Source organism: Balaenoptera acutorostrata, chromosome 7 (assembly GCF_949987535.1).
Source record: "Balaenoptera acutorostrata chromosome 7, mBalAcu1.1, whole genome shotgun sequence".
NCBI lineage: Eukaryota > Metazoa > Chordata > Mammalia > Artiodactyla > Balaenopteridae > Balaenoptera > Balaenoptera acutorostrata.
The window spans coordinates 60,589,171-60,609,941 of NC_080070.1; the positions used below are offsets into that span (position 1 = coordinate 60,589,171).

Sequence of the window (20,771 nt, forward strand, 5' to 3'; positions counted from 1 at the left end):
ACCCCCATGTTTACATGGGTTGATTCTGAAAAAGGCACCTGACCAAAGGTGGGCCTGGAGACATTCCAAATGTTGTCTTGGAATAAGACCCTTACGTGGAGTTCATTCCAGAGAAACTTCCCCAGTGACGGTCCTGCTGCCTGGTGTCATTCGAACCAATAGAACAAGACTGAATTCTGCTTGTAAGCAGAGGAAAGCTTTATTGTTTGATCAAAGAAAAGAGAGGTGCAAGCTCCCGCTCTAGAGCACACACTTTCCGGGACAGGTTGTAGGAGGGGCTGCTTGATAGGGTTCTTCACAGCAGGGGGAGGGGTGGAGTGCTGGCAGGGTGGGCGTGGCTCCGCATTGCAGTGCCGGGTGCAGTGTCTTTGCACACAGCCCTCGGCTGCCGTCTTGACCTGCGGTGTCGTGTGCAACCTCAGGTGCAAGGCCTCTGCACACGGCCCCATGTGAACAAGTGAAACTGGATGAAGCACAAAGGAAAAGAAAAAAAGGTCAGACTTTATTTTATTATCCAGATTCTATTTTTATTTCCCAGGAATTGTTAGTGGGCTTTGCCAGGACGAAACTTGTCATATGGCCCCCGGAAATATTTATTTACGTTCCAGAGGGTAAGCGCGCAGGATCCTTCCTTTTCTTTCCTGAAGGAGAGTTTGTGTACATTAGGGAACAAAGTTTTTTCTCACTGTCTCACAAAGGGAGGGAGTGGGAGACAGCTGTTCCTCTTCCAGATAAACTCTCAGGTTTTGGGGGGGTTCTTCACCTATAGTACAGATCCCAGTAAGTGTAATGTGACGTCTGGCTCTCACTTAATCACCTTAGGAGGGGGAAAGATTGGGGCCAGGGGAGCTGATGCAGTTTTTACTGTAAGTAAATATAAATAGTTTGTTCCTGCCCCAGAAATCTTGTATCTAACTCTCAGGATAATATGAATAAATAAAGATATTAAAACATATCAATATTTAGAAACCTAATTTCTGTGTTCACAAATAGACTATAATGTCCTTGAGCATAGGAATCGTTGTGATTCATTATGGTATTCCTAGCGCGTGGCAGCATGTGGTGCTTAAGAAATCTTCGTTGATTACTTGTTGAATAAGTAAGTGAATTGCCTCAATGCCTGAAGAATGGTTAAGTGTCATTCAGTTGAAAGCGTGAGCTGGTCTAACAACCCAAGCTTCTGATGGCTCTGCAAGTAGGTAGGGACTTCTGAAAATATTGTCTGAAGAAATACAGGGGCCTGCAGCTGGTTGGTTAGGCTCTTGTGATGAGGTCAGTGACAGTGGCCCTCTGCCTTGTGGACTAGCTATGGGTTACACATTTGCATGGCCTCAGGCATCCCTCTGACTTGTTGCTGTCCTCCCTGAATTTCTCAAAGAAGGACTGTTTCTTCAGAGCAAAGGCTCTGGAGTATAGAGTGCCTGGAATCAAATCCCAGCTCTGTCCCTTGATAGGGGCAACTTACTGGACTGCTTTGTGGCTCAGTTTTCTATCTGTAAAATGGGTAGGGTAATAACACTACAGATGCTGTGAGGATAAAAGAAGTCCATTTATGCAAAAGAGTTATAATATAAGGGTTGTTGTGAGGGAAAAATGAATTAATTAATGTAAAATCCTTAGAAAAATACCTGTTACATAATAAATTCTGTAGAATTTTCTTTTTTGCCTACTTAATGTTCAATTTAAAAGGGGTCAGAGAGAGAAGAAAAGTATAGTGAAACCAATTTCTATTCTAATACATGAAATAAATATTTTCTGCCAATGGAAATAATAGCTTAAAAAGATCAAGTCAATATTATAACCAATAGATTATCTGTGGTTAAAAAATTGTTTCTTCAAGCTCAGTGGCAAGTTTTATCCCTAAAATAATTTCCCCCAAATTAGTGCATGGTAAGTAAAATCCTGCCTGGAACTACCTGGACTAGGTAAAAATAAGAATCACATATGACTCTGAACAGAATGCAGGATATATTTTCAGTTACAAACAAAGAAACATTGTCAGACATTCTAAGAAAAAAAAAAAATAAGAAAACATATTCTACTTTCCAGTATGCCAGGGAACTGTTTGCAAAGGCTTTTTTAAAATCGTGTTTTGTGCTTGCTTTTGTTATCATTTGGAGCTCTGCTTTCACAGAATGAAATATGATATTTAGAAGGGGAAAGAGGCTGCCTGGGGAACAACTGAAGCCTAATTGTTATTTTTATAGTTTAAGTCTCTTTTCATCCATTTGACAAACAATTATTGAGAGTGTGCTTTGGGCAAAGTGCTATGTGTTTGTTTATAATGTGCAGTGAGCTAGCTTCTTCTCGGTATTCGGCAGGTGCAGCCTCATGCAGTGCTCTCAAAGGGACCTGAAAGAGTTAATGGATCTCATTAGCTAACACATGGCGTCACCATCCACCCAGTTTTTGGTTGGACAGCATTACCAAAGAGGTCAAGGTCTGCGTTTGATCCCTTCCTGAACAGGTTTTAGCCTTACTCAGCAGTTTCAGGTCAACAGACCATACTTTGACCTAAAAATCTAATCCCAGCGTCATACTTGGGCAATAGGGCATATTGGAGCAAATTTGTTACTATCATTGATATTGCATGCTCACACTGTATGACTTCATGTCTGAAGAACAGTACTTTATTTTTATTGCTATCCACTTATTTGTATCGGAACTTAATAGAAGGAAGGATCCAGTATCTAATACTTAAATAACATTATGGATAAAGTAGCAAATATCTATATAAATTTTATTATGTTTCAAAGAATGTTATAAATGCTTTACATATATTAACTCATTTGAATTTTCACATTCCTATAAGGAAGGTGCTATAGTATTATCCCCATTTCACAGATCAGAAAACTTAAGCAGAGAAAAGTTATGTAACTTCCCATGGCTATTAAGTGGCAGAGCTGGCATGGAAATATAGGCAGCCTGTCTCCAGAGTTCTACATGTCTGACCAGTATGACACTTGTGCGAAAACCCGCTGTTTTCACTCATCAGTCAACATACCACGGATTCTCTCTTTAATTATTCAAATATTAAATTAATTTCTCATTTAAGAAGATTGTGCTGATTGCTGCACTGTACTTTGTAAATAAACTGACAGTGAGACATATGATCTTAAGATTTTAGTCCACAGAACTGTTTTGATCCTTTTACTATCCTAGTAAATGGCTCTTTGATGCCCCAGATACCACATCTAGACATTCAGACTATATTCAGTTGAGCTCCAATATACCTTTCCCACCTTCTCCCTGGATAGTTTCTTCATGGTCTTTTCCCCCACTTCCCCTAAATTGTCCTCTTTCCACCTAGTCACTTTAGCTTGAAATCACCTTTCCTTCTTTAAATTTCTATAGCAGTTAATGTTAGTGAATATGCCTGGCTATGTATATTAGGAATTATGGCATCTCCTCTACTGTTGACTTGGAACTGTTAGTAAAATCTTTGGTCATGATTTAACTTCTCACACGTTTGTGTCTCTTTAACTCTTCAACAGGACTCTAAGCTCCTTGGGGACCCAGACCTAGTTTTAAGCCTGAAATAAAAGGTTTAAGTTAGTTTGTATGTATATATTATAGGCATGATCCATCTGGAAATAAACATGGATCCTTCCCAGACTGAGAAGAAATGCTGAGGGCCCTTGATGTTATGATGGGTGGCTTTGGTTTTAGATCAGTAGAATAATCTTCTCAATCAGGAATTATTTCATTGCTTTTCTCTGTTTTCCTAACTCATCAAAAATATATTAATCAAGAAATATTTTTGATGTCTACTATACATGAGACAGGCTTAACATCATGGTTTTCATATAGGTATGTGTAATTCATGGTCCTGGATTGCAGGGAAAACACAATCTAATTGGGTTTCTGGATTTTATACCTCTCTATAACATTTAACTAGCAACCTTAGGAATTACATGCTAAATACTAAAATGGTCCTGACCACGTGAGAGCTTAGAGGAAGAAGTTGGGAGAGAAGGCACTTTGGACTGGGATGGTCAGTCCATGGAGGGGGAATTTGAGTTGGGTTTAGAAGGTTGAGCAGCTTTTAGGAAAAAGGGAGAGAAGAGAAGGGCATTTCAGGCAGGCATATTTACAATGATAAAAAGGAAAATGTTGCATATTTAGAAGACAATATACTAAACAGTTCAGTAACAGAAGGTATAGGTTGTAAGGTTGATCGTGTAGGTTGGATTGTAGAAAACTATAAATATCAGATTCTTAGGCACTGGGAAGGCAGTGAAAGATTCTGAGCTTGACAGTGATATTATACAAAGCCTAGTTTGGACTGAAGAGAAATTGGAGGCAGGGTATTCAGTAAAGAATTATTAGAAAATATAGATTCAAAAACTTCATTCATTCATTCATTCATTCATAGATGGACCTAGAGATTATCATACTAAGTGAAGTAAATCAAAGACAAATATCATATGGTATCACTTATATGTGGAATTTAAAAAATGATACAAATGAACTTATTTACAAAACAGAAACAGACTCACAGACTTAGAAAACAAACTTATTGTTACCAAAGGGGAAGGGGGTAGGGATAAATTAGGAGGTTGGGATTAACATATACATACTACTATATATAAAATAGATAATCAACAAGGACTTACTGTATAGCACAGGGAACTCTACTTAATACTCTGTAATAACCTATATGGGAAAAGAACCTGAAAAAGAATAGATGTATGTATGTGTATAACTGAATCACTTTGCTGTACACCTGAAACTAACACAACATTGCAAATCAACTATACTCCAATGTAAAATTAAAATTTAAAAAATAAAGTTCATCACTGTTAATGTATTTTAAAAACTTTATTTATGCATTCATTCATTCATTCAGTTATGTGAGAGTTCATTTTTTCCCTTACAGTTTTATTAAGATATAATTGACATACAGTACTGCATAAGTTTAAGGTGTACAACATAATGATTTGACCTACATACATCATGAAATAATTACCACAATAAGTTTAGTAAACATCCCTCATTTCATATAAATGTAAAATTAAAGAAATAATCTTTTTGCTTGTTATGAGAATAGATTCAAAGAATTTAGAGTTAAAAGTGTCTTCCTTAAGCAACTAGAATTCATTTAGTTATTTCATATAGGTAGAAGAGAAAACTGGGACTCAAATAGGTAAAGAGAATTGGCTAAGAATATGGTATAAGCTTTTCATTTTTGTTTTCAAATTTTTATTTCATTTTCAGGTCACAAAGCTATAATTTCAAACATATTTTGTTATTCTTAAAAGTGAATTTAAAAGAAAAAGACTGAGTTAAGGGCAATCCTACCAAATACCGAAGTGTATTTTGGGGGCTAGAAACACATTAAAGGGCAGAGTTTTAATGGAATTGATAAACTCAAGACTTTGCCATTTAATAGGCTATTTGTCTTATATGTTAAAGCATCCTTTTACATTTATGGAAAATAATATGCTCATAAATAATTCCTAGCTATACTGTATTATTTGACAACCAGTTCTGTGTTATTTTCATTACATTGAATAATAGCAGTAAATATGAGAATGATGTCATAATTTGCTGATAAACTTTATTATTTCATTGCTGGATTTATCACTAAGACAGTTCACATCATTTTCACATCATTTAATAGATTCAACATGTTTTCAAGGCTACTGACATTTCTGTTGATTCTGAGTGGCTTTTTATGTTTATTTGCACTTCAGTAGGAACTGAAAAATCTCATTAAAAGACAGTTGCTCATTTCCATTAAGATGCCATGAAATATGAATGGTGATATTTTTTTATCTGAGTCCAAGGTGAACAAGAAGGAAGAATACTAATAAAATCTGAAATACCAACCCATTTGCTCAAGAAATTTCATTAGTTATAACTTTTATCCATTATTTAATTTCTTTTGAAATATGTGATAATTTTTAATGGCCAAAGGCCACCAATGTAGAGCTACTTTAAACAAGATCAGTTGTGATTTTTCTGGCTTGGAAAAATATTCCAGAGTTTCTGCAATGTTGTAAAACTTTCTGAATACCATTTAAAGCATAAAATCTTATAAAATTCAATGTATGTTTGTTTAACACAGAGTTCCAATCTGCTTTTAAACGCTGCGATGCTGTTCTAAAGGCAGAGGTTTATTTATGTATTTATTCATGTATCCATCCAGGAAATGTTTATTGAGAGCCTAAGTAACTGTGATACAAGGTAAAAAGTAAAAAAAATCCCCTAAAAGATGTATGGATAGAATGTTAATGGAGATAGAAGCCTACTGCTCTAAGTGTTCATGGTGGAGGGTTGGGGACCTCTTACATAAGCTCCTGTGAAATTATGAAAATTCCTCAATAGTTTCATCAAGACAGACCGAAGTGACCTGGAGATTTCATGCATATTTGCAGTGTTGTTACACATCTAAGTGTAAGTACGGTACCTGAAAGCATAGTAGGAGAATAAAGAAATTATAAGGCCAATGCTTAAGCTACTAGGTCACAATAATCTCTCTTTGCACATGTTATTGTAGTTAAGATCAAATGCTCTTACCCTTTTGAGCCAAATTTGAAATTCGGGAGAAATGGTGTAAAGATAGTTTTAATGAAAATTCAGCCCACTTTGTTGAACTTGAAAATTAGTATCCTTTGGGGGTACACACATTGAGTCAAAAAGATGTACATGTCCATAAATGGAGAATTGTGGGACTTGAAGTCTTGCAGTTTTTGTGGAAATGGGGATGAAGGTTCTGAGCCCAGGGCACATGCTAACCCCCTACCTCCCAAGTTGCTTAATTCAAGGGAACTGTACAGCTAATCCCGTGTGTGTAGGTATGTACGAGTGTGTCCTCTTGGGCTTCCTTTAGACACAGTGCAGTACTTCCTTGACAGAAGAAGAAATGAAGGTAGTCAAAGTGAAGAAGCATGTCATTGCTGAAGGGCTTCAGTATAGGTTCTTCAGGGTCTAATGCCGTAGTTGATGGCATTTTTTTATTTACATATGATTATTCTGACAAGATTTTAGAATTTAGTTATGACAAACTTATTCCACTAATTTTATTTTATTCTAATTGCTTTTCTTTCTTCCCTCCTTCCCTTCTTTTCTTCCTTCCTCCATTCCTTTTTTATTTATTTTTTTGCAAAACTTTGCAATAAGGGCATTACGGAGGTAGGCAGAGAATGTTGTCTAACGATAAAGTAGGATTAAATTAGTAAAGAAAGACTGTGAAGATAGCAAAGATAAAACATGTCACCACTTAATTTAGTACTTTCTATCCTATTTCTACCCTACTAATATTCAGATATTTAACCTAGAAATTGTTTGGGAACCTAAATTATCTAGGTAATTATTTTGATACTCCAATGTATTTGCTGTGTAAATACAGTCACTAAGTGAGACTCTTAAGTAAATTTACAAAAAAAAAAATGTAGAGAGTACATGCATTGGAAAAACAATTATTGAATTTATTCATGTAGATAAACACACATTGTACTATGTGTTATTGGAGCATAACCAAGAAAGCAAAGGAGAACCAGAAATTTCTGGAATGCTATAAAGTATCTTTTGTTTAAAAATTGAGATTTTAAGGTTTATTTTTTTAAAGGCTATACCCCATATGTAGCTAAATTAGACTTGGTGTAAAGTGAGGAAAAACTTTACCTCAAATTCTTCTTAGTACTTTCCATTAATTTGAGAAAAGAACTTTAAAAGATTACATCTACCATTATAATAAAAAATATTTATTATAAAAATTGTCACATTTCTCTGTACATAACCTAGACACAAAAACACAGTTTATACATTAATAATTTAAGTGGGCCTGAACATTCAGTTTCCATCCACTAGAATCCTAAAGCTTTTCCATAGATTTCACAAATACCAATGTGGACTATTTCTATTTTATAGAACTCCATTTACACAGTTGATGTTATTGAGATACCAACATTTCTTTTTCTCTTGTGTTTTAAAGATAGTTCATGTGTTTGAGTTAACTATTAATCAACTGCTTTAAATCTTTGGTAAATACAAGAATTTACATGCAAAAATGTTTAAATTTTTGAAAAGTCAAATAACCTATTGCAAATAGTTCTGTGTAATCAATAAATGCATGAGCCAGAGTCTCACCATCAAGAAAAGTCACTTCCAGGACTTCTGATGATAAAATCTGAAATCCACAACAAATAGTTTGAAGCTTCTATGGCCACTACCAGAAGCACCACAACACTAGGCCATAAGAAAATTAAACACAAATGTTAAATTCAACATATAGACAGTGCTGATTATTTTACAAAACTGGAAATGCTAGTTTTTTTCCATATCCCGGTTTAAAACAGCAATTTGACACAGAAGAGTTTATTATCTCATAAAAGCCTGTTATCTTGCAAGAGTGAGAGAACCATTTAAAGAAGCCATACCGTTTTGAAAGACACCAGTTCATTCTCTTGCAAATAATTTATCCATGATAATATGGGTCATTTCTTGAAATAATTTGTGGGGAATAAAGCAAGATGCTTGCCTTCAGCTTCCCTCTCTCCTTCCTTCCCATCTTTCTTCCCTCCCTTCCTTCCTTCCTACTTTGCTTTGTTTTTTCGTTTCTTCTCTAAGAGGAATGTGCTAGACTGCCTTGTCAACCTGCATATTTATACTTGAACTCCCCCAAAGTTCCATATGCATTACAGCTTTCATGCATTAGCTCTCATTCACAATGATTCACAAATGAAAGCATCAGCATCGATAGCATGAAAACCTCTTACTTGCAGGCTATTTGCTAAAAATACTCTAAGAAGTATTTAAATTCTAATGTTCTTGAGCTATTTGTTAATTACAAATTTTTTATCAGACATGTTAATGGTGAAGTGTAGAGAATATAATTCAATATATAAAAAATACATCTCTTTAAGCCTAGAAAATAGATGCCTTTGGATTACCACCACTGCAGCGTAGAGAACAGCCCTTCCTACTGAGTTACGTTCTGAATGCATGATTTCTTTCCCTAACACTGGTTTTTCCAATCTACTGTTTCATTTATAAACAAAGCAAGGTGAGATTTTGCTATCACTTTGGTAATTCTTCTCTCCCTCCAACCGCCAACATCCTGAATTCAGTGCATATTTTAAAATTCAACCAAGACAAGACACCTGGCAATAAGTGTTCACTTCTTATTTGAGGTGTGAACAGGAAAAGCAGCATAATAAAGGCACTGTATTTATCAGAAGGGGCTTTCTTCTGAGTTTTTACATAGGCCCAAAGTTGGCTGCAACTTTGAATAAAATGTGTTGGCTCATTCCTCCTCATTCAAAGTAAATGTTATTTCAGTCACTGGCTTTTCATCTCTAGAGTGCATAGATATATATGAAATGTATGTTTACATACATTTCTAATCATATAGTATAAAATAAGCCCTAGTCCTTTGAATGACAGGAAAGTACTGGTACATTGACACTTGATAATCCATAAATACCAATATCTTATAACATCAACCAGTGGCCTAAAATATCAGTCGTTGAAACTGCTAGCCTACATCTTCACTTCTCACTCTTTCCCATTCTTGTTGATAAAGAGATGTAAAACTGAGGCTTATTTCTTCTTCAGGATTTGATATAAACTCATACATTATTCTAAGTTCAGAGAATAAAGAGCTGGCCAGCCATGAACTCCTGTAGTCCCGCACTGTGCTCACCTGGGTCACAGAAAGCAGCTTTCTTCCTCTTCACATCAGTGTTCTGATCAAGTTTTTGTTGCTGTTGTTTGTTTTTGAGAAAACAAGAGTTCACACGCAAACATTCAGGAAGCAGCACTGGCATAGACCCACTTTGATCCCTTAAGGCGTCCTGAGGGTCCCTTCTCACACAGCCACTTTTTCCTTTGCCAGGTTCTTTGGTTCCTTGCTTGGGATACACCAGTCACCAGCCTCGCTGCTCGTCTGATAATGTTTGAAGGCTGATTTGTTAAAGACTGGGAGTGTTTCTACAGACTCAGAAGATAAAGCCTCAAAGAAGGGGGAGAAAAAATCAAAGAAATTATTCATCGCATAATTTGTACCTGAAGTGATTATTCAAAATAAATTCAGAGGTAAGTATTCAAACATTCAAATACAGTCTTTTAATTGATTTAGTAATAAGAGCACACCAGAGTCCATGGTATGCTAGGCACTGTATAAAATAAAACTGAAAAATAAATATTATCTGCACCCCATAGGGGCTGAAATAATATATATACAGTTATAAATTAGGTAACAGTATTTGTGTTCAATAGTTACACATGTCCCTTGTTTGGATATTGCTGATGCCATAGAGTTGAATAGCAGTAGGCAAATAGGTTTTCCAGGCAAAACCTTTGTATGTGTGATAAAGTGAGAGTCCTAACCTGATACTATTGATCTATTAAAATCTGATACTATAAATCTATAATATGTTAACCTTTTCCAATACTTTGAAGACATTTTTACTATTTAAGAAATGAATGACTATTTCAGGTGTTCTAAGACCATGCGGCAAATGGTCCCATTTTCCCTTGCACAAAATGGGAGCCTAGAAGCTTAATGTTTTAGTTGTTAATAACTGTGAATATATTTTCATTTGAAATAGTTGGCAAATGATTAACAGCATCAGGACAGTGACCTTAACAAATAAATTGAGGCTTTATCAGAAATGGAAAAAACATGTACCAAATTTTAAAGTTTAAACAGGAAATGCTAGGCACCCCACTGACAGCTTCTGAGCAGTCAGCTTTCCTCTCCCTGGATTTCTAACAAGGTCAGCTTAAGGTCTTGAGTATCTTGATATCAGTTGTTTTCTAGGCTGAAATATTATTAGCATATATGTATTTCCCACAAGTCTAAGTAAAACAAAAGTATAGCTATTCTTACAGATGCCGATAGGATTTGCCTTAAAAAATTCAAATGAGCATCTCCTCACTCAGAAACTAATGCACTTCTTGGGAAACAATTTTGCTTCATTGAGGCAAGTAGCCTGGCCCACTTCCTTTTTGATACGTTACCACATTAAATATTAAATAATATATCTACACATACCAAATAGAAAATATAATGACTTGTGGTCATTATTTGCACTAACTCAGTTTGGGTATTTACTGTGGACCGTAGAACTCAGGGCTGTAAAAGAAGAGTCTTTTCAGAAATATGATTTTTTTTATTGGATTTAAAGGATACCTTTAAGTAGATGACAGCATCTGTTCCATATCCTGGCAAAGAGTAGAGATTTAGATCTCCTTGAAAGTACTTGGCATAGAGACGAGAAATTGGCAAGCCATAACCAAAACCAGCCTAGAAGGGAAAGATCAGTTATTGACAAAGTGGTGAACATGACCATAGGAATACAAAATGCTTTCTCATAACCCCCATGCCCAATTTAACTAAATTGATTAACTTGCCTAAATACTTCCTTGTAATCCTTGCTCTACATTTAGAAGTAGGTGGCTGGGATGAACTTAGCCATATAATTGGTCTTACCAAAGGAGCATTCCGGGAATTATCCATCACAGGCGTCGGTGCAGTAGAGTACGTGTAACTAAAGAGCCGGTCAATGATCCTCAGGGGAACACCACCTCCTCTGTCTGAAATCTTAAACAAACAAACCAGTCACCAGAGCTACACATTAAAAACAATACGCATTTGTTTACATTAAAATGTCTTTCCTGCATTTAAAAGTCACCTGGTGTACATGACTTTGATCTATTGTTCAAAGCAGAGAGCTTTATTATTATTGACTCTTTTAAAAATTCTCTTAAGAAAGACTCAAAAGAAAAACAGAGAATGGTTACCTTAATTGTAAGATCTTCTTTTCCCAAGACAACAATCACCTCAATTGGTGTCAGGGAAGGCCAATTTTCCTGGTGTTCAACTGTGGCCCTCATTGCATTCTAAAGAAAACAAAACCGTAAGGAATTCAATGGCAGGAGGATGAGGGACAATAAATAACTGTTTATGTTTAAAATAAAAGCAGCACAGAGGGTAATTCAAAGTTCTTATTTTATTTTTTTAGTAGTAAAATAGCTCTGTAAATAGCCATTTATGATTGTGTCATGCAGGAGGTATAATGAAAAATATTCATTTACCATGTAATATAGCTACTGGGAGTAATGTCTAATGGAAAAACAATTCTGCTACCTGTCAAGTTCTTATTTGTAAGCTTAATTTAAATGTAGAAATTGGTTTTTATAGTCCATTTCCTGGCTTTCTCTTTTCTGACTTTCCATTACATTTTACATCTAAGCACCAAAGACTATTACATAACAAATAAACAGTGAATCATTGAACCAATTTATTGGCTTTTATAAAATTTGCTGGGAAAAGGTTGTTACTATTTAAAAGGATAGTAAATAATTCTAAATTAAATTGCAATTTGCATTTGATTATCATCTTAACTTTCACCAATGACGGCAAAATAACTGTATGAGTTGGACCATTCAATTTAAAAGTAAATCAAATCAACAAAAAAGCATCTTTTGTCCCTTAACAGAGAAGAAGCTCAAACAAGTTTTCAGATAAGTAGATGAATCTCATGCAGATAAAGTTTTGGTTTATTTTACCCATTTTCCTCTCTACCCTTCTTCTGATAGGTTATCTGCTTTCTGGTTTCTATATAATAATGTTAAGCTCTAAGCATTAGCTGAAGAGAAATAAAATAGATCAGATGTTTGTAGTACAATCAATACCTCATTGCATTAACATTAGAATAAGTTAGGAAACAGTAGGTTCCGGGAAGAGTTACATCAGAATTAGAAGCGGATTTCACTTTGTTTTGAAGACTTCCTCCTCTCCAGTCCAGGGGACTCTTAGGAACCATCACAAAGCTTCAAGTGTTTTTCTATCTTTTGGTGCAAGTATAGTTTCAGTTTGGGCTTAGAACCCGGGACAGGATTTGATTCTTAGTACCTGGCTGTCCCAGACCAGTAACATCCACAGCCTCTAAGAGCTTGTTAGAAATGCAGATTCTCAGGTCAAGAGTGTCAGAATCTCTGGGACAGGCTTAAGCATCTGTGTTTTAAAAGCTCTCTAGGCGATGCTAATGCACACTAACGTGTGAGAAGCCCTACCCTACTGTTTTGCTATGAAAGCGTGGGCCATGGATCAGCGGCATCACCTGTTAGCTTATTAGAAGTTCGTAACCTCAGGCCCAATCCCAGACCTACTGAAGCAGAATCTGACTTTTAGCAAAACCCCCAGGTGATTCATATGCACATTAAAGTAGATCACTGAAGGAACTGACTGTCCTTTGAGTATATTCTAGTCATAGGTTGGGACCCTGCCACCTCCAGTAATTCTGGACCTGAACCTCTGGATTTAGAGTTGGAGCGGCCTATGGGGATGGAGATAACAAGGCCTCAGTCACTGAAGCATTCACCCCACGACCTTCCTTCATGAATGCATGAATGACTAGTGCTTTGTTGGACACCTGAAAAAATAATGGGAACAGGGAGCATTGAGATATAGTGAATCATATTGTGCATTCTCACATACATGTTGATGCTACAAGGAACTGCATGTACCCTTTCAAACATTAACTGTAGCTTCTTTCTGTTAGGACACAGAAGCATGCTTGGGAGAAGATAGTGAGGCTCCTGTTTAGTAGGGAATGATAAAGGAAATAAAAATGTAACCAGTTAACATTTAAAAAAAACAAAATTGCAATTATTCTGAAGTGTCTTACCTTGAATAGTTCAAAGAGCATATGATGAAGGTGAGACGAAACATACACAATATGAATTGGTTGGCCTGGAAATTTTCCTAGAAAAAATTAAGCTAATTTAGAATCGCTAAACAAATATTTCATTAAAATAAACTTTCATATCTATTTGATTAATATTTTAAACAGAATTGGAATACTCCCCATCCTCCTCACTCTAAAATCCTACCTTAGAAGCTTCCCTTTAAACAGTAAACACAACTGGCTTATGTTCACAATGCTATTACAGTTGCTACCTTGTGCTCTATGATTAATTTTTGCAGTTCTCTACAAATGCATAAAGTCAGATAAATGTAAAACAAGGGTGCTCTAAATTAGATGACATGGATTAGTTATTTCTACTTTCAAAACTTTTGTACTGGACAATTGCAGAGTTAAAATTATATGCATCTTAAAAAAGAAGAAAAATGTAAGTCTACAGTATAACATCAAAATTGATGCTAGCTAGCTATAATTTTCATAATTTTAATGCATGGGAAAATAACACATCTGATTATTCTTTTTTTTTAATTAATTAATTTAATTTTTTGGCTGCATTGGGTCTTTGTTGCTGTGCGCAGGCTTTTCTCTAGCTGTGGAGAGCAGGGGCTACTCTTCGTTGTGGTGCGCGGGCTTCTCATTGAGGTGGCTTCTCTTGTTGTGGAGCACGGGCTCTAGGCACGCGGGCTTCAGTAGTTGTGGTTCACGGGCTCTAGAGCGCAGGCTCAGTAGTTGTGGCACACGGGCTTAGTTGCTCCACAGCATGTGGGATCTTCCTGGACCAGGGCTCGAACCCATGTCCCCTGCATTGCCAGGTGGATTCTTAACCACTGTGCCACCAGGGAAGCCCCATCTGATTATTCTTGATTTTTAGCAACTAAACATAAAATCCCATAGGCTAAAGATGCTTAAATTTCACCAAGAGGCTAAAGAAAACAGAAACAAAAACCTCGTAATACTCTGAAAAGAAAAATAAAAGTATTATTCTTTCATGTTCCAGGCCTTGGCAAAGTTTGAATCAGAAAACAAGGTCTGGCACAATTCCCTCCTTATTTCATCAAACAGTTCAAGCAGTTTATCTACAAGTATTATGCAACAATGCTGTTAATGCTTAAAAATATTTTTCAATCTTTATTTGTACTCCTACTTTTAGTTTAGCAATCCATTACATTTCCCTATCCCCAATCCAAGAGTTAAGCTACTCTTAATTTGAGCAACTTGATTTTAATTCTCACTGCCAACAAACATTGTTCCTGTATAACTATTACTTGAAAAAGATGTTTACTTTGAGTTGAAAGGAGGTTATTCCAATTTAAGTGTACTGTCTTGCTTTGAGAAGCAACTATGGGATAAGATAAAAATAGTGCCTTGCATTCATCCTGTAATTACTTCATTCAGTGTGGGAAGACCTTATCCTTTTAGGTACCCTAGAGTTGAAGCTATTGAAGTATGCTCTGCTTCCAAAACAGTGATATATACTTATAGTGAAAATTAAAAAAAAAAAATTGGTAAGAACATTTAACATCTACCTTCTTAAATATTTAAGTGTACAATATAGTATTGTTAACTGTAGGAATGGTGTTGTACAGCAGATCTCTAGAACTTATTCATCTTGCATAACTGAAATTTTATACCGACTGAATAGCAACTCCCCATCTCCCTGATTCCTTCAGCCTCTGGCAACCACCATTCTACTCTCCGCTTCTATGAGCTTGACTATTTTTGATACCTCATATAAGTGCAATCACATAGTATTTGTCCTTCTATGACTGGCTTCTTTCTTATAGTGCAGTTTAAAGTGTTTTTGTTTTCAGATCTGATAAGTAACCTCTTTAGGAGCATATCTCCACTACCAAGTGGTTCCTCCTAATCTGACCTCCTTATTCCTGTATTCTGTAGTAAGCAATCTTTCTTTGATCAAAGATATTGGAACTTAGCTGCTACTCTAAATCCTAAATTATTTGTTCAAACCATTCTTCTTATGAATTTTCATTAGCAACTGAATACACTCAATTGCAACTTTCCAGTTGAGATAAAGAGAACCTTGGCTTCAAAAAAAAATGTGTACAAATTCTAGGCAAGTTCAGAAGGCAAAAAATGAACACAGACATTGCTTTGTATTTACAAGAAGTAATCATACTGGGAGAACACTGAATTTTCCATAGATAAAAATATATTTAATTTATAACTTACCATTCACTTGTGTGAGCTTTAATTCTGGAGATGTTAAATAATACTGATTACAGAGCATCTTGGAACACTCAAAGGCATCTGGAATGGAAGGGTTTTTTTCCATAATGATTAAGTGAATTTATGCCAAGTAAAATTTTCAAGTGATCTTCAGTGTACACACTACCCTTAATCCAAAATATTCGTTAAGAGTACAGGTTTATGTGTATGGAAAAATAAATTTTTAATATTTTATTGAAGAAAAAAATGAACACAGTGTTTAAGTTATAGCTGTTGCTATAGGAATATGTGCACTTCAGATATCAAATATATGAGAATAGGGCACATTAGCTATTGACGTTTGGCTTTTTTATAATATTATAAGTGAATATTTAAACACTTGACTCTCAAAAACAAAGGACCTTCATTACAGTATTTATAAAAACATAAATGGAGCACTCTGAATAGTAATTCAGAGTCACCTCAGCTGTGTCAATCAGATAATGTACATTTTCAATACGGGAAACGCAGGAACCTAGAAATTACCTTGGACCACCGCTGCCACATCACAGTTTGGATCAATGCTTCCAATGTGGCTTGGGTTTCCTGTCTGTAAGTCACTAAATATAAGGACTGTTGAAAAATAAAAACAAAGAATATTGTTATGAAAATCAGGATAAGAATGATTAGAACTACCTCTGAGAAAGAATGTGATCCACCAAGTAGTGAAATATCTACTTAGAGTATGGCTTATGTTCTACACCCATCTCTATATGTCATGACCATGATGAACTAACTTACTGTGCTGGTTCATCAGCATCCGGGTAGAAATACGGTTCATGTAAAATCGATCCAAGAAATACTGAAGATTTTGATTGGTGGTTGGGTCAACTGTACAGGCATCTTTATACTCTAGGATTCCTTGTGCCATTGTAGGAACTACATTATGGTGTCTATTTCGAACTTTGATGAGAGCATCTACAAAACTAAGCCAAAACACATTTATGGTTAGTAGAAGTTCAAATAAGTTTCATTAATTTATATTTCTTAGATTACTTCAAAGAAGGTAAAGCCTTTTCTCAAGTACCCATCCAAACAAATCAAATCATACAATGTTTGGATGAAGCTTTATTAAGACTCTCACTACAGATTCTTTGACTACAGTAGAGGAGATAGCTTCATAAACAGATTTATTTTGCTTTTAGCTTACATGTAAAATATCAGCTCTGTGACTGGTATGTTCATTCCAGTTGTTCACTAAGCTTTCTCTTTAAAAAAATAATTTAAAAAATAAGTAAATATTAAAGATGGCTCTAGAATGCCATTGTGAAAAAAACCTTCAAATTTCTTGTAAGATTTAGAAAAGATTCTTACTTCTCATTCTTATAGCTAGAAACTGTCAATTACTCTGAAAAAAAAAGGTGTACTCTACAATGACACCAACGTGCATTGATATTATGTAACAGTAAATCCTTCTATAAATCTAATCATCATACTAAATTTAGAGTAAAAATAGATTTCCTTTTTTGAAAAAGTCCTCTACACTTTTCATCCTCAGCATCATTTCCAATGCCATAATTCTCTATTGCTTTTAAAAAACCAACAAGCCAAAACTTGTCATTTGTAAGGGGGTAGTTATTTATTATTCAGGATACTATTATAAATTATCCTTTAAGTGAGGTCTTAAAAAAATCTAATGTTTAGAAATAGTCAAAGTTTTAGACACTTATTCTAATGCATAAAACATACTCTGATAATGTTTTCTGGTCCTTTGGGCTTTTCTCGTGGAATTCCACCAACTCCATCAGGCTCTGGATATACCTGTAAAGCGGCAGGTGTGCTTTAAGTTTTAAAATTGAATAGTCATTTACAAGTGGTTGAAAACAGATTGCTTTTTTCCAAATGATTTGAAGAGAGAACGTATTATGTTTAAAATTAAAACTTTCCTCCAAGACATTTGGAAAACATATGTCTTAGAAAAAAGAAAGCTACAAATTTAACCCTCAACTTTCTAACTAAAAATTTATGTTTAACTATCCTAGATCACTATTCAGTTTTCTGTTTTGTTTGTCAAATGTCTTTATTTTTATAGCAAAAGCATTTAGAAACGACTTTTACAGAAAGGCTTCATACTTTTTTCCTCCTGTATTCATTCACAGGTGAATAGAAGTCTTGAAAGCAGCAGTAAATACTATGGATTGAATATGTTTCAGATTGCAATTGTTTAATGGGTGCATAGTACATATATTTCTTAAATCAACAAACAAAAAGTTGTACAGTCAGTGGGTTAGGGTGAAGGTCTGATGCATATCTGCCTCAGTGCATAACCTGGCTCTGTTCTCTGAAAGTCTGCTCCTTTGGTTTACCTACCCTCTCTAAGTCAGTATCCTTATTTGCAAAAGGAGATAATTACACTGAGTGCTGGCTGTGTGCCTGGTACTGTTCTAAGTGCTTTTAAAATGGATTACCTCATTTAATTACACTCAAATATCCCTTTGAGACATATACTTTATTCTCCTCAATAATAGATGGGGGAATTGAGGCCTAGAGATAAGACACTAGGCAAGGATTCCACAACTAGGAAAAGAGGAAGGCATGATTTGATCCCTGGCCTGCTTTGTTAATTGGTTTGTAAGTAACAAAGATTAGGCCCTCTCTAAATAGTAGTCATTTGTATCTATTTCTAGGACAGGATTCTTTTTGTAATATAAAACTGTCTTTTATTATTTTAAATACAAACTAATATTGTAACTGTCAATTATTTTTCATATTGTCTTCTAAAGTAAAAATTATATTGTGAAAGTATCTACTTTTTCAGGGTAAAAATGTCTGTTTATAGCTTTATAACTGCCCTTATGATAACTTACCCTAAATTAATAGAAAATTCTTTACATCTTTCAAAGTATTTAAGCTTCAGACCACCTGTTTTCCAATTATGATGTCAATATATTGTAAGAATTCATACTCAGATAACTATCTTAAAACTAGAGATTGTTTCAGAATGTTTCACCACTTACCAGCTTTTAACTAATTGCACTGAAGAGGTATTTACTAATCCATCAGGGAGGATATAAATTTCCTTCAGGATATTGGCTAGCCTCACAGGCAACTCCTGTCTCAAAAACACAAAAGAGGTTCTTTCACATGCGTTTTCTGAACCTGTAATAAACAGCATTTGTTTAGTTTTTGGAAAAAAGTATATCTAAATTATATATTTGAGTAGCATTAACTATCCAATATTGAACACACATATATATATTACAAAATTATATTTCACTCTCAGTTGGGTAACTGCTTGTAGATAATTTAAGAGTAAGCATCTTCTTCTTTATTGTCTTTTGTCTTTCTTTTTTAAAAAGTGACCAAATATGAGAATTAGTGTTTTCTCTTTTGATGAGGATTCACTTCCAAGAAGTCATAATATCCCAAGGCTCTTAGTATTCATAAAAGAATACAGGATTTAGTCAAATCACAGTATCAGGGAGACAACATCATTCACAGAGTTCTAGATATGAAACTGTAGTGAGGGGAAAAGGGGTGGGGTGGGAGTCCTGATGTTTCCAGACTAGTGATAAATAATACCACATTTAAATCCTTGAAATTTTCTTTATAAGATTTCTGCAGAAAGTTTGTAAATATTTTCAGCAGTAATGCAAATATATAGATAACGATAAAGCTAAAGAGACAAAGAAATTTGTTAGGAATACAGGGAGATGAACCCTGTGGAGGGGTGGAGGGTGGCTAAAGGATAAAATCTCAGTTAATTCAAAGCTACTTTATAATATTAGGAATGTTCTCCAAGAAGTACTATGCAGTGAAGGAGGGGATGAAGTTTCCACTTCATTGTTAAATGGTGACTGAAAGCAAGAAGTATTTTGACAGAAAACTTTGGACAGAAAAGAAGAGGAAAGATGAGCTCAAACCATCCAGCACCAGCGGGGCTGCAAGTGGCGCTGACCTGCAGGCACAAACTGTCAGAAAGAAGGCAGATCTAAGAAAGGCAAGGTGTGCTGGCTTCGAGGTTCCAGGGTTCAGCAGGAAAGCGGACCCCAGGTGTTTTAAGTAATGAGTCCAGCCCTCCCTACACCGGGTCTGAAAGTTAAGGCAGCTCCCCAGTCCCCGCCCGGGCCCTACGTCCCCGCTCACCGAAGTCCAGCAGCTGCTTCATGGACAGCGGGAACGGGCTGTAGCGCGCGAAATGCTCGACCTCGCGTGGTACCAGGGAGCCGGCGCTGCGCATCACGAAGCGTGCCGCCTTCATCTTGATGCCCACCGTTCCTAGCACGAGCTGGGGCTGGTGTGTGGGGTGAAGGCTGGGGGGAGCAGGACCTGGGGCCTTAGAAGGGGCGGGGCGCGTTCGGATGGGGAGAGCAGGTGGCTGAAGGGCTCGTGCTCCCCGGCCTGGGCTGAGGTCCGGGGGTGCTTCGCGGTGGAGGAATCGGGTAGTGACGCGATGGAGCAGTAGGTAGCTTGAGACTCAAGTTCGTGTCCAGTCACCACCCGCCGCCTCCGGAGGTTTTATTTGTTTCCCTGCACCCCCCCCCCCCGCATCCCCCGCCCGCGAAGCTCCAACCGAGAGGAGCCACTGGAACTGGGAGAGCTTCCTGAGCTTGGAGCCGCGCCCGTCAGCTCAGATAAAGAACTTTGGGCCCCGCCTCCAGGACGCGGAGGCCTGGCGCCCGAAGCTGTGAGGGGTAAGGGGACAGCAGGAAGCCAAAGCGGCAGTCAGGAGGTTCGTGGGCTCAAGATCAGCCACTTGGGACAGGACCCCGGATAGCGTGGGCTGGGGCCAGCCCAGACTCGACCTTGTTTACAACTGAGAGGCTGTCTCAATGTCACGCATTCCAAGCCAGAAGCTATTTCCAAGAATTTGGGCTCGGAGATGTCATTGGTCCTTGCTCGGAGAGGGGCTTTTACAGTAGCTAATCAGCTGCGTCCAAAAGTATG

General features: G+C 36.4%; 1 protein-coding gene across 4 annotated transcripts; it reads right to left on the reverse strand.

Annotated features, from left to right (window-relative positions):
• Nucleotides 1–223: 223 nt before the first annotated feature.
• PDK4 (pyruvate dehydrogenase kinase 4) lies at nt 224–20,333 on the reverse strand. 4 transcript variants are annotated; one of them, XR_003621823.2, is made up of 12 exons: nt 19,971–20,333; nt 18,842–18,983; nt 17,574–17,645; nt 16,626–16,810; nt 16,371–16,457; nt 15,849–15,926; nt 13,641–13,717; nt 11,752–11,850; nt 11,441–11,551; nt 11,141–11,254; nt 9,650–9,958; nt 224–463 (listed from the first exon to the last, which is right to left on the reverse strand). XR_003621823.2 is itself a non-coding variant. In XM_007195734.2 (11 exons), the coding sequence occupies exons 1-11, from the start codon at nt 20,083–20,085 to the stop codon at nt 9,815–9,817; spliced, it is 1,224 nt and encodes a 407-aa protein (XP_007195796.1). In that variant the 5' UTR covers nt 20,086–20,333; the 3' UTR covers nt 7,689–9,814. The 4 variants fall into 4 exon arrangements, 1 of the variants encoding a protein (XP_007195796.1); XR_009008851.1 differs by lacking the exon at nt 224–463 and adding an exon at nt 4,427–4,673; XR_452297.2 differs by lacking the exon at nt 224–463 and adding an exon at nt 4,807–6,412.
• Between the last annotated feature and the right edge of the window lie 438 nt (nt 20,334–20,771).